The sequence below is a fragment of the Oryza brachyantha genome, chromosome 6 (assembly GCF_000231095.2).
Source record: "Oryza brachyantha chromosome 6, ObraRS2, whole genome shotgun sequence".
Lineage (NCBI taxonomy): Eukaryota > Viridiplantae > Streptophyta > Magnoliopsida > Poales > Poaceae > Oryza > Oryza brachyantha.
This window is the reverse complement of record NC_023168.2, coordinates 3,439,906-3,454,417: the sequence shown is the minus strand read 5'-3', so window position 1 is coordinate 3,454,417 and position 14,512 is coordinate 3,439,906. Positions and strand designations below refer to the sequence as shown.

Sequence of the window (14,512 nt, the reverse complement as noted above, 5' to 3'; positions counted from 1 at the left end):
CTAATAGCTCGTCTCATTTTACATTATCACCTCCCTCCCCTCCTCCATCTCTCCTAAGCTCAGCACAGCACAGCACAGCACAGCACAACTGCACAAGATTGTGAGAAACATTGAGACTTGAGGCTCTGTCATTATCACTTGTTGAGTAAAATTTTGTGATGCCGGTCCTTTCTCTCGAGTTCTCAGGGCCTTTTCCTGTCCCGTGGATCATGTGATCGAGGCCAGAAAAAAAAAGCAGGATACACCAGTGGATCTGACAATAGGAGTAGTAATCAGCCACGGTTCAGACAAGGGAGAGGGGCATTTCCGTCTTTTCCCCTGAAGCATATTACGGGTAGTTCCGGTTTTTTTTTTCTTTTTCTCCTTCGCTTTGCTGTTTAAGTTTAATCAACAGTAGTCTCGGCGTGGACGTGGCGCCAACGGCTGACGGTCGCGCCAAAACCCACCCGGTCAGCCCCCGTGGCGCGCTCCCACTGACGCGCCCGCGCAATCATTGCGTGCACTCCTCTCAGCAGATATACTTTTTAAAATAAAGTACGTGGAGAGAAAAAAATTAGTTCTACCGGATACTACGTCTCATAGTTAAAAAATAGATTATCATCTATATTAAATAAAAAAAATTTGTATCAAAAGTTAATATATGCTCACTCAACATCTTCACATTCAATCTTGAAAGAAGAGAGCAAGAACATTAGAGAGGTGGTGGTTCTAAAATGTTTAATAAAATATATATGGGGATATGATATAGATATTTTGTTAGAGTGATAACCAATGTTTTTCTAGACGCAAGACAAAAATAGACGACGAACCAATGTCTATTGTAGGGACATTCTGTGTGACGTTTATACACATCGGATGTATTCGACACATTAAACGAATTATGGTGTGTTTGGATGGATGGTTTGGGGTGGATAGTATATGGCGACCCATTTTTTGTAGGTGTTTGGATGGTGGGCAGGAGTGGGATAGGGCGTCCCGGAGGAGAATATTCCCTCCAGATACCGGATGGATGAATCCGGCCGATTTCCCCGGATTTGGCCGCCCGGGCGAGTTGGACGAGCGGTCGCGTCACCGCGTGGAGAGAGCGGGCGGGCGACGACGAGCAGGCTATGAGCGCGGCGACGACGGCGATGCCGATGTGGGCCCGGCGACGACGACGACGTGTTGCGACCGGGAGGAGGGAGCAGCGGCGAGCGCGCGGCAACGACGATGCCAATACGGGCCCAGCGACAACGATGACGACGTGCTGCGACTGGGAGGAGGGAGCAGCGGCGAGTGCGGCGGCGACGACGATGCCGATACGGGCCCGGCGAGTGCGGCGGCGACGACGATGCCGATACGGGCCCGGCGATGACGATGACAACGTGCTGCGACCGGGAGGAGGTAGCAGCGGCGAGCGCGGCGGCGACAGCGATGCCGATGCGTGTCCGGCGATGACGACGACGACGTCGTGTGGTTGGAGGAGGGAGCAGCGGCGAGCGCCGGCACGGGCAATGAGCGAGGCGGCAGCCGGGGGGAGGATACGCGAGGCGGCGACCGGGTGGGGGAGGAGCCGTTGGCGGCGGCCGCGGGAGGAGGTGCGAGGTGCTGGTCGGCGGGGTAGGCAGCGGCGACGGCTGGGGGAAGGAGGCGGCGGTGCCCAGATCCAGCCGTTTTTTTCATTTTTCTTCTTTTTCTTTTTTATATGTGTATTTATAATGGAGATTGTAGTGTAAATTGTTGGAAATTTTATGATTTGTATTGTGTATTAATAATTTGATGGGTTATACTCACCATCTCAAGTGAGAGGTGACCACACCTACAAATTCATCCTAATCCCTCCAACCAAACAAATTACTGGATCGCCATATTTATCTTCATCCCTACAACCAAACAAAAGACTGGATCGCCATATTCACACAACCAAACAAAAAACTGGATCGCCATATCCAACAAAATATGAACCGCGATATCCCATTCAGTCTTGACCATGAACCAAACGCACCCTTAGATGCCATCTAGACGATGCACGCTTTAGATATACTAGCACATTGCCCATGCGTTACAATGAGATTTTTTTAAAAAGTATATCATAACATGTTATTAACATATTTTACATGTGTCATATTTTAATTGTTACATATATTTGTTATTGACATATGAGTCTATTAATCCCATGGTTATTTTCTTCGAACGGTTAATATATGAAATCCATCATTATTTATTCTTATAAAAATACGTGTCTAGAAATAGAAAAAACATGGTTGATAACGGATATAAAGAGAAAATCCATTCTAGATTATCATCAAATGGCAATATGGATAATCAGTTCTGAATGAGTTGTCAGGAATGTTCTCATCGCGGTCTCATCGCGGTTTATGTTGCCATGAATGACTCCGAAACCATGTCCGTCGGAGCATGTCATATGATGACTCCCTCGCGGCAACACCATACAAGCTAGAGCCGAAACGCGCGCGTGTCGCGTGCATCGCTTGGGTTGCTGCCTCTCTGCAGCATAGACCCTACGTAGAGCTGAGCTGAGCTGACCACGAAACCTCCCCCCGCGTTGCCACCCGAGGCAAGCATCCATGCAAACAAAGTCAGTCGCCGGCGGTGCCCCGTACGTCGCGTCTTCCTCCTCCTCCTCCTCCGTGCTTGCTAGCTTGCTTCGCGGCGTGGGCAACATAGCGCGCACGGTGGCCGGCCGGCCGGCCGGCGGCGGGCGGGGCGGCCGCCGGAGCGCCGGCCGGAGCGGGATTTGGTCGGCCCGGCGAGCGCCACGCGTGGCAGGATTAGCGGCCCGGTTTCCCGGCCACCAATCACCGCGCTCTACGTTGTGCTCTGCTGCTCCAATGCCTAATAATAATAATGCACACCCACACACACATTCATTCACACACTAATCAAATCAAAAGCTACATCTAACAAATCCTCCTCCTCCCAAATATAAAAAATATTTCTTCACCAAAATGCACATCCCCTACGCTTCTACGTTAATTCGAATTAATTAACTTTCCCCCCATCATTTCTGGAAATAAATAAACACCAATCATCATAAACCGAAACAACAAAAATACATACAGCTAGAGTCAAAGTCACCAAATTTATCTCTTGATGAGAAATAACACCAGCTGAACAGAAAATTACTACTAATTTAATAAAATGGGAGAAGAAAAAGATAATAATAATGATAATGATAATAAAAATGAGATCTTGATATATTTCTTCGCTCACATGCCAGCTCGCGCTCCTCCGTCCTCTCCTCCTTCGCTTCCTCGCCTCACGGATTTAGCACCGAAGGAGAGAAAAAAAAAAGGGGCGAGAAATAATCTTCCCTTTCACGGCCGTCGTCTCCTCCTCCGCCCAAATTTTTTTCCCCCAAATTCCTCGCTCTCGCGGCGTGCGTGCGTCGAGCTCGCTTCGGGATCCCAAAGGCGGGAGCTTTTGTTGTTTTTGAGGCGATTGGGTGATTTGCGGGCGCCGCCGCGGTGATTGGCAGCCGGGGAATGCTCTACCTCAAGCAACCGGGCGCGGATTTAGGGTTCCGGCGGGCTGCGGCGGTGGCGGGGCTGTGATCTGCCCCCGGCGGCGGATGCGAGGTTGAGCCGTCGTCCGCGCGCGCGCGGGGGGGCGATAGGGCCGGCCATGGCGGCGGCGGCGGAGGCCGGGGGGTGCCTCCTCCAGAGCTTCGAGCTCTACGAGGCCGAGTCGGTGAGCTCCTCGCGTCCGAATCGCAATGGCTGTTGTCCTTGCTGTGTGATGTGATGCTCTCCTGATGCTGCTGTTGCTGCTGCTGCTGCTGCTGCTGGTGTGCTTGCTTGATTCGGGAAAGGCGCGAGTTTTGGCTGTGCATGTTGGCGCTGGAAATGGTTGAGCGTTTGGGACGTGCGCTTTAGGATTACATGGGCGGTGGGTGTCATCTGACCGTGCAGGCTGCGGATTTGTGGTTTCTTGGATCGTTCTGTGACAAGCCGGGAGATTTGGAACCACGATCCTCTAGTTAAATCTAATGTTCCTGCTTGCGATTAGCTTTTTTTTTTTGGGGAAACGTTCACGGAAGGAGAATTCCAGGTTTTATTAGCTGTCTATGCTGCTCATTTTGAGCACGATTCGGGATTTTTGCCCTTTGTTAGTTTCTGCCGTTATGCTTCATTTCTGGTTAGCAAAAGGAGGGAGCTTACCTTGTTTCCAAGCCTTTTGGATTTAATTTGTTTGTAGCTATGATCCTAAAAGGTGGCTCTGCTCATTTTCTTGCAGTTCTCTGTTGCAATTGTGACTTACCTTCAAAATTTCCTTTTGACACTTTCTAAACGTATTTCTCAAATATTTGCTGGTTACCAAGGTGAATTTACGCAGTTCACAGTCTGAACATTGTGCTGTTATAGGTATACCAGAGTTGTGGCAAGTACTCTTGTCATATTGTGTGCAAAGGTGAAGACCAGTCATCCTTCGATGGCTTTCAATTTGGTTGCAACAGCTGAGCCTTACTGTGTTTCATTGCCTTTTACAGTGTTTGTAGATTGGTAATTGGCATTGTCTTAGTGTGGGATGTGGCAATTTTTGTATGGTTTCAAAGGAGAATGCTATTTCAATATAGTGGAGCAGAGTTTTGGGTTAAATTATGGTTTGAGTAAGATGGAGAGGCAAATTAAGGCTTCAGTGGACTAAAATTGAGTTTATACTCTTCCGTATGGTTGGTGAATGGTGATATTACAGCCAAAAGATACTCACTAGCAGAAGTGATAACCAAAGTGTTATGTGCACTAGTACAAATTTTTCGTTGTTTGGGTATTGGAGTGGCAATCTCCATGTGCAGAGTTTGTAGCAGTAGAAGATATTGAGTTAATTACGCTCACGATACATGAACTTGCATGGTGGGTGCAAATAGATATAACAACTTGTAAATTGCTCACTTTGATACAATAACTTGGTTAGTTGGTGCAAACAAGACCAAAAATGATTCACACAAGCAAAATTGCATTGAATTAGCGCAGACTAATTACATAGCATGCACTCACGGCTATAATTTGGAGATCTTATTTCAAATTCAAAAAAAGAAAAATTAGATGTGTAAAAGTTTATTTTCATGTCCAGAATAGAGAATTTATTTTATTTATTGGGATAAATAATCTCTATATAACTTGTCTAATGTCTATTTATATGTTATAATCTTTATACGTACAATTAACTCCTGAAAAGACCATTTTAATTTTCATGTTCATGTTCGAACACTCTATATCATTGAAAGTGTATTTTCATGATCAAGCGTTTCTAATCTATATCTTGAAAAAAAATAAATAATTATTTTCTTTAGTTCGTCTGTATCTTGAAAATACCACACGGAATAATAATAATACATTGTCGGTATAAAATTTTAATGGGTAACCATAATTGCGTATCTTATGTGTCGTACCATTTTAATTTTGCTGAAATAGATCGTTTGGCTCAAGTTTGCACAAATTAGCCAAGTTATTGTACCGGAATAAACAATTTGCAAGTTATTGTATCTATTTGCACCCACCATACAAGTTCATGTACCGTGAACGCAATTTACTATGTTAATATGGTAAACTGCCAATGCATGAGTTTTAGGCTAGCCCAAGTGTGGATAGTTCATGTATGGGCTATGTGTGACAGACTTAATCAGCAAGCAGATCAGCAGATCATGGCGTGAGTTAATGACCATTCTCACATTAGCATTTATTTTACTTCCTTTTGAACTTTGAAATTTCTTTGTCCATTATTCAATCAGACTTCCATCACTAAAATGATTGAGCTGTCTGTTATCCTCTATGACACAGGTAGTGGCTATAACTTGCATCATTCGTTGCTTGCAGAAGTTTTGAACAGTATTTCATATTTCCATATTGCAACAAGTCTTTCTGATTTCCTTTCATAAGTTTTCAGCTCTTCACTAGTAGATATGACATGACTTATCTATTAGTTTATCAGCAATTTGATCTTTGAATAGTTAAGAATTTAGTGAAGACATTTTGTTACAATGTCAGTTAGGTGCTGGTTTATTAATTTATGCCACACTTAAATTGCGTATTCTACTTTGCAGAAATATTATATTCTCGGAAGTAATACTGACAAAACATCATGGAAATTACTCACGATTGATAGAATGAAGCCATCAGAACTCAACATAGATGAGGGCTCTACTGTGTACTCACATAGTGGATATCTTGATCTGCTAAAGGTTCTTGATGAAGATCACAGGTCAACTGGTGGAGTAAAATTTGTTACAAATTGTTTTGGAATCATCGGTAAGTTATCTATCTTTCTATAATCATTTCATAATTCGAAGCATATGATAAATAAAAAGTAATGCATTTATGATTTTTTTTCTGTTCAGGTTTCATTAAGTTCCTTGGACCTTATTACATGTTAATTATCACCGAGCAGAAAAAGATCGGGGCTATATTTGGCCATCCGGTTTACCAAGTTACTAGGACTGCAATGATTGAGCTATCAAATTCCCAGTCGAGGGCGAAATTTCTCAATTCCAGGGATGAAGACAGGTATCTTGCTTCAGATTTATGCCCTGGACATTACCTTATGGTCTTGTTTGGCAGCCTGGGATCCCGGCCCAATCCATGTCAGTGGGCTGGCTGGTGGGGATTGAGGCCCATCCAAACAATGCCTAATGTCTTTTTTTACCCTTCTTTTTACCTTAGTTTTATGACCAGGGAACATTTGGTTATTTTTCTATAAAACTTCAATACAAAGCTACATATATATTTCCCATCCGGACGACTACACTGTATATTCTTGATAATCTGACCTTTACTAACGTGCAGATACAAGAAGCTCTTGCAGACAATTGATCTTAGAAAGGACTTCTTTTTTAGCCACTCGTATAATATCATGAGAAGTTTCCAGAAGAATTTTAATGATCCACAGGAAGGATGGGACCTCTATGACACAATGTTTGTATGGAATGAGTTTCTAACACGAGGGATTCGCAACATTCTAAAAAGTACTATCTGGACTGTTGCATTAGTCTATGGCTTTTTTAAACAGGTATGCATACCCATAAATTAGTGTTTTTGTTAATCTCAAACAGGATTAGTGAAACATGGTAGATTGCAGCAAAATGAGTATCCTTCTTTCCTTTGAGAAATACCTGGCTATCAATTGCCAAGATTTGCAAGAACCTGTCCCTCAAGATCTTATTGATATTGAGACAGGAATGTCCTTATTTATTCATTTGTTTACTAGTGAGCCATTGTGTTTTTGTTTTTCTTGTGTAAACACTTGTGTAAACAAGTAACAGCCATAGGTAATTAGCAGTGCTTTCCATGTTATATCAGTAAAATCATGTTATGGAAAAAATATATATAGGAGAGAGCATCATATTGGAATATATTTGTAATTATACATGGGTTACAGCTACCAAATAATTTTTGTAGAGCTGAGATATGTTCTCCTACGTGAAACCTTAGTATAAAGAAATTCTGATAGTGTGTATCCATTGCTATATGATTAAGTTATGAACTCCTTTTAGTATTAGTTCTTTATTTCTGTTGGATATTGCAACTTTTGATTTGTGATATAATTTTAGAATAATATAACCTAATTTACATTTACATCAAGGATAAACTCGCAATATCTGGGAAAGACATTTTGCTGATTAAGTTATGAACTCCTTTTAGTATTAGTTCTTTATTTCTGTTGGATATTGCAACTTTTGATTTGTGATATAATTTTAGAATAATATAACCTAATTTACATTTACATCAAGGATAAACTCGCAATATCTGGGAAAGACATTTTGCTGACGCTTGTTGCCAGACGCTCGAGGCATTATGCTGGAACCAGGTATATACATTTTCCTAGTAGTATTCTTTGCATGTTTTGCGTTAATGTGATTAAGAAAGACATGTGGATTGTGGCATTCTTTTTTTTGATTATGTTATTTTGTTGAACAGGTATTTAAAGAGAGGTGTGAATGATGAGGGTAAAGTAGCAAATGATGTTGAAACTGAACAAATTGTTTTTGAGGATATGCTTGGGCCAAGGCAAATAAGCTCTGTTGTGCAGAACAGGGGTTCCATTCCTCTATTCTGGTCTCAGGAGACATCCAAGCTGAATCTTAAGCCTGATATCATATGTAAGCATTGGATTCATTCTTTTATGCATCCAGTACTAGCCAATTGTTTTGATTTGTTTATTTTTCTCAGTGCATGAAAAGGACAATACTTATGAAGCTACCAGGCTTCATTTTGAAAATCTGAGGAGAAGATATGGAAATCCTATAATCATCCTAAACTTGATTAAGGTAAGCTGAAAATACATTACTAGCATATAATTTTCCTGGCCTTTATAAATATAATACAATAGTATTGATGACCAAAGTTCTAGAGACGGTGTCACTTTTTCAAATGGGTGTAGTACTTAATAATTCATGCTCTTACAATTCTTTTTCTTATGGTTTGAAGAAACGTGAGAGGCGGCCACGTGAATCTATACTCCGCCGAGAATTTGATAAGGCAATAAATATTATAAATAATGATCTACCAGGGGAAAATCATCTGCGATTTTTACATTGGGATCTTCATAAGAACTCTCAAAGGTATTGCTTCTTTGTGTTGCGCACCTTTCATGTATAGTTTGGTAATGCTCTTAAAATGCATTACTGAAGCAAGTTGTATTTCAGAAAAAGTACAAATGCCCTCCAAGTTCTTTTGAAAGTGGCATTTGAAGCTTTGAACTTGACAGAGTTCTTTTACTATCAAGTACCCCCAGCTCGAAGGGCTGAGAGTTCCTTCAATTTGCATGCTTCACTGTAAGTATCTGTTACCTTTTCTATTTACTTTGAATTTCTGTTTTTTTTACCTCATGGGATATTCCTCCCAATACAAAGGCAGTATTTTCTTTTGTGCCTTTCCTTCTTTTCTCACTGTGGGCTTTATAGGAAGAATGGTTTTGGTCCTCACGAATGTGATGACAGCAACAATGATGATGCCACAGACTGTATTGATAATATTGATGATATGTCCCATGAAGATACCTGTGGCAGTTCTGATACTTCAGGTAATGGAACTGCAGAAGATATAGCAGCGGACAATGGATCTATACCAGTAAAGCCTCCAAAATTTCAAAAGGGTGTCCTACGCACCAACTGTATAGATTGTTTGGACCGCACAAATGTTGCTCAGTATGCATATGGTTTAGCTGCTCTTGGACATCAGTTGCACGCACTTGGTTCTGTAGAATCCTCTGAACTTGATTTGGATTCCCCCTTGGCTCACCATTTGATGCATTTTTATGAGCGAATGGGTGATACACTTGCTGTACAGTATGGCGGTTCAGCTGCTCATAACAAGGTACTTAACTGAAATATTTCTAATTGTACTGTAGATCATTCACTCTTTTCATAGGACTATGAATTGAAAATTGAAATAGGAATGGTTCTACTTCATTACTAATTTTAGGATCATTCTATCTCTAGTTCCCTTGGGCATTGTATCTGGTACACTTGGAAGTTTTTCAAGAGCCTTTCAAATGGAGCCAATAATTCAACCATGGCAGGATATAACTATGGCAAATGCATTTATTCCAAAAAATAGATTCAAATCACGAGCCTATCTAAAGTTAAAAAAGGAGTTTTAAGTGCCTATAATATATGACAGTTTTATTTTGTGCCATGAACTAAAAATGGTAATGATCCATTAAAATTTATAATGATTAATGAGTGCGAAGTGCTGAAGAGTGCAATATGGATCTTAGAAAAACTTCAAGCAATCACGAGAAGATTTGTAGTTTTTGTGTGGCAATGTATAGCTGGAACAGAGTTACAATGTTATGTACTGATCCTTTGATCACTTTATCCATCAGTGACTGGTATGGCATTCCATCTGTTTTCTTATGTATGTAATGACAAAGATGATGGTGCTTTCCATATAGGTAACTTTGTTTACACAACACCTCCAGGCACTGGGGGATGAGCTTGGTGGTGAATTGTTAGGGGTATTTTAGTGTCATGATAGGGATCATGAATATCATTTTGGTGACAAATACTTCCCATTATTAGACTTGCCCTGGCTCCAAAAAATTGGCTCTGCCACTGCCTCTAGGGTCTGCCAGCTAGCACTGTTCAACAGTACAAATTACGTAGGATCAGCATCTTTTTCTTACTACAACTACGAAGTCAAACCTCACAGCAGATTCTTCTTTGGAGTGTGGTACTACATTATTTGCTATTCTCCTTGAGTACATTAGCTTAGTATGCTTTCAAGCATCAATGAGTTGCAAAATTCTATTCTGAAGGAGAGAAGTTGCAAAATACCATCACAATGGCACGGAAGTTAGGAAATGCTACCGTCAATTTTTTCTGTCCAAAGCTACCAGTAATGGCTTTGTTGTGTGTCCTGCCTGTAGCCACACCTAGCTTGTTTCTTTGCTAGATCAGTTACCCTTTTGGATTATAAATTTGTAAGTAGGAGGGGGATGAAGTTAAAACTTTATGTGTTTGTGGTGGCATTTGTAAGCATGTCATCTCCTGGTAATTCACAACTTGGTACTAAGCAAATTTACTCATGAATGAAAATATAGTGATAGTTCCATCCTAACTTAGCAGTAAAGATTTTGAAGCTTTAGATAAGAGTAATATTTGACTGTTGAGATCTCCATACAATTAACATCGTATGCTGATTGGAACAAGACTAAATGTAACATCTTAACTTTATCACTTGGCATAATATCTTTATTAGTTGAACTATTCAATCATAATGTATTTAATAAACTTATATGTTGTTTTATGGAATAGATATTCTCTGCAAAGAGAGGACACTTAAAGTTTGCTATCCAGTCACAAGAGTTTTTCAGGACACTGCAACGATACTACAGTAATGCCTATATGGATGCTTACAAACAGGCAGCAATAAACTTGTATGTTTTAAACAATCTCGTTGTTCACTGTAGATCTCCTTATGTCTTCTAAAGTTTAAATGGGGAATTACTATGTACTAATTTTATTATCACTTGGTGCTTTTACTCTCTTAAATTTCTAGATTCTTGGGATACTTCCAGCCATGTGAGGGCGAACCTGCACTTTGGGAGTTGGATTCTGTTGGGGAGGGTGTCCTTGGTGAGAATGCAAGGTAAAGTTACTGCACTTGAACATGCATGATTACTGATTAGTTATGATCATGTAACACAGCTTTTTCTTATCATTTGAACTACATGAGCTATGTTTCCTCTCTCTTTGGTTTCAATGTGAGCTATTCATTCCGTCTTTTAAACCATGCTTTGGTACCATGTATCATAATCTTCAGACCTATCCAGCCCAGTAGCTGAACTGGAAAAGCCAGGACCAGGACCCAGAGGCTATACTTTGCTTGATACCTGGGCAAGTGGGCTCAGAGAAACGTTTGACCTGGTTATTTCATGTGATCAGCTGGTTTTGTTCATGATGCTGATAGACAATTACCTTGAAATGTAAAGCTAAAGCCATAGGACATCTTTGACACCCTCTCCATGCCTCCATCACATCTGCTTATTTCTATTCCTCCATTGATCCTCCATCCTGCAGTCTGCCGCAAGCTATCATGATAGTAGAATCTGCTTGGCAGCTGACCATCATAGATTGCAAAACTTTGCTCTACATGCTGTGAATCATCATCTAGTACGAGCTGCTAGTTTTTCTTAAGATTTATCAGCTAAAAGCCTAAGATGACATCTTTAGGTTATGCAACTGTACTACTTTGCTATATTTTTGCACAGCTCTCTCTGCTGATAATGTCATTTACTTGTCTTTTTTGATATTCCAGCTAACTTTTCCTTAACGAATGTAAATATTTTCTGATAAGTACATAATTATTGAAACTTAATATAAAATGTTTCAATCGTGAGTCAGTGACCTGAGACCTTGTCTCGATTAATGGCGACTGGCGAGGGCAGGTCTGAATACTGATTGTCAGTTTGCCATTGTCTTATGACATACTATTGATGACTTGATGCTACTGGCTCTGGAAACCAGGAAGGCAGAAAAAAGGGTCCAATATTTACATGAGACCCCAAAGAAGTTCCACATGAATATTGGTCTCCTTTCCTCAATCCTCAAATATAAACAACAAATAATTATGCTTATTTTCCATAACTTATTTTAATTTGAAATGTTGTACATGCTATTCTGATTTTCATGGTGTTCCATAGTAGAGGGTGAAGGACAAGACAAAAGGCCATTTCCATTTGTGCTTTCTTGTTTTTGTGTTTACTGTTTACTTTATTTGCACATGCATTTTGCAAATTAACAATATCTTATGAATTATCTGACAAAAATATGTTTGTAACAGTAAATTGATGAAAAGGGCAAGGTCAGATGGCAGCATTCTCCGAAAAAGCAACACATCTATGTCCAGCAATGGTCGAAATGGAATGTTAAAGTCATCATTTACTGATGCGAAAAGTGAGCTTCAATCTCCGAACTCTTCTTCTGATTCAGTAAACGAAATTTCATCAGTTACAGTGTCAAAATCAAGGTCAGTTTCTTTTCTTTAAATTCTGAAACTCAATCTTGTCCTCATTCAGCTAATATAGTATAAATGGACACTGAAAGTATTGAGGTGTGGTAATTCTCAGAGCAATATTTGGTACAATATTTGGCACTAGCATATTGATCCCTGTTCTCTCTTGAAAAATACTTTAGGTATACTCCCACAGGGCCTCATGTTAAGCATGTAAGCTGTGAGCTTGATTACTACAATGGTTCTGGAGATTCAAATTTCCTGGACATTGACTGGCTTTCATCTTCAGACAATGAAAGGTGATTGACACCACGTACCTTGCTTTCCCTTTTTATCCTAACAACACTATTTTTTTTAAAAAAAGAAAAACCTGGCATGTGGCTTTGCCACAAAATGATAATTTGAATATAAGTCTATAGATCCTTTGTTTATACTGGACTTCTGTAGTATCTATGTTCGTTGACACTGTTATCTTTGCCATGTATACTTCAAATCCTTGATCTAGTAATATATCCATAACACTTTCATTGATACTGCCCATTCAAGAGGAAAGTTTCTTTCCTTTCTCACTACATTTGTGCTGTCCATTATGCTTGAACAGGTCAACAGCCATAAGTACTCCTGATGTGAATGTTTCAACTGATAATGTTGCTGCCGGTGTATCCTCTAGGAGAACGGTTAGTGCAGTTAACAAGCGAACTGTTCATTTCCATTTCATCTTGCCTGTTTATGTGCATTGCAATTGCGGTTCAGAAAATCTCTTACCATTTTTATTTGTCACAGTCGCTTAACTCAAGCCAGGAACTGTCAGATTCCTGGTTCTTTTTTGGCCTAGCACTTCGAATTTTTTTTTATTTTTGGTCTTTTCCTTAAGTTCTTGCTTTCTTAATCCGTATGAACATCCCACAAAAAAAGAGCTCATGACTACCTTTGTTCTGGGTATTAGCGTGGTTCTCTTTTCACCTGAAAGAGCGAGTTCCTGCTCGAATTGAGTTAGTAAGAGGTTCAGTTTCAGAGAATTTTTATTCACACAGAATGGAAAACAAATCCGAAGAAGTATAATTCGTGCAGCAACTTAATAGTTATTACATTTGAATCTTCCAGGAAGACCATGCTGCGGAGATTCAGGCTCAGGGGTTTTCGGAACATTTTGTTCAGTGGATTGATCAGGGAGAGACCTTTTGGTTCTAATATTCCTAGATGATTTTATCACTCATAGCCAAGGTAGATGTTCGCAGTTGCTATGAAACTATTGCAAAGAGGCATGAGATGAGACAACATCGCCCTCAACAATGACTCTCCAGGGAAGTGTACCATTCTGTTCATTTGTTAAGCTTGCTCACCAGTTCATTCCTCTAGGGGTGAGTAGATAGGCATTGTTCTTATTCTCTTAAAGGAAAAAAAAAAGAAGGTAGGTAGTATATTATTCTTTTGAAGTTGTACCATTGTTCAGGCATTTTCATTGTTGTATATATATATATATATATGGTGACCGAAGTGTAACAAGTGTTTACCCTTTTTTCTTGAGTTGAGGTGGACACGAAAGCACCATTTTTCCCTCAACTTGTTTCTTTTCCTTTTCTTCTGAGATCTTGCGAGATCTTATGTACATGTATTTTCATTATTGCAACAGAAGATATACTACTGTGTATTTTGTAGTCTTCCTCGTACGGTCGTACCAACCCATCTTCCAAAAAGACATGTTTTATATTATTATTATATACTTGGGAGCATTATGAAAAAGCATTGTTGATCGCTATGCTATGCTTATCCGTGTCGTCAAAGTTATGCATCTTTCCCTTCTATCTCTCTATAGTGCTCAAGCATCAGTGAATAAAGTCGCACTTGTGTAAAAAAAAAATTCATTTCGAGCAGCTGAGGGAGTGATTTCAGAGATATGGAGTCAGACGTGCAGGGCTGCTTGTCGTTTTTTTCTTCTGGTAATTCAAGCCCTTTGAGGGGTTAGGGAGGCAAACACCACTTCATGAATGTAAAGTACTCGTGCCGTATTTAAATAATGCCATTGACTTTTTAGCATATGCTTATCATTCGTTATATTT

General features: G+C 40.2%; 1 protein-coding gene across 1 annotated transcript; it reads left to right on the top strand.

Moving 5' to 3' along the window:
• The first annotated feature begins 3,227 nt into the window (after positions 1-3,227).
• LOC102706203 (phosphoinositide phosphatase SAC3-like) lies at positions 3,228-14,107 on the top strand. The gene is made up of 16 exons (XM_040524958.1): positions 3,228-3,690; positions 6,044-6,248; positions 6,338-6,503; positions 6,783-7,005; positions 7,727-7,803; positions 7,914-8,095; positions 8,166-8,263; positions 8,424-8,557; positions 8,642-8,770; positions 8,900-9,311; positions 10,754-10,875; positions 10,998-11,087; positions 12,282-12,467; positions 12,635-12,751; positions 13,054-13,129; positions 13,557-14,107. The coding sequence occupies exons 1-16, from the start codon at positions 3,625-3,627 to the stop codon at positions 13,641-13,643; spliced, it is 2,370 nt and encodes a 789-aa protein (XP_040380892.1). The 5' UTR covers positions 3,228-3,624; the 3' UTR covers positions 13,644-14,107.
• Positions 14,108-14,512: the final 405 nt, after the last annotated feature.

Excerpts from the sequence above, each read along its gene's own strand:
- LOC102706203 (XM_040524958.1), top strand. The coding sequence starts at position 3,625 with ATGGCGGCGGCGGCGGAGGCCGGGGGGTGCCTCCTCCAGAGCTTCGAG. Across the intron at positions 11,088-12,281 it reads GTCCTTGGTGAGAATGCAAG|TAAATTGATGAAAAGGGCAA; the intron begins GTAAAGTTACTG and ends TGTTTGTAACAG. Across the intron at positions 12,468-12,634 it reads GTTACAGTGTCAAAATCAAG|GTATACTCCCACAGGGCCTC; the intron begins GTCAGTTTCTTT and ends AAAATACTTTAG.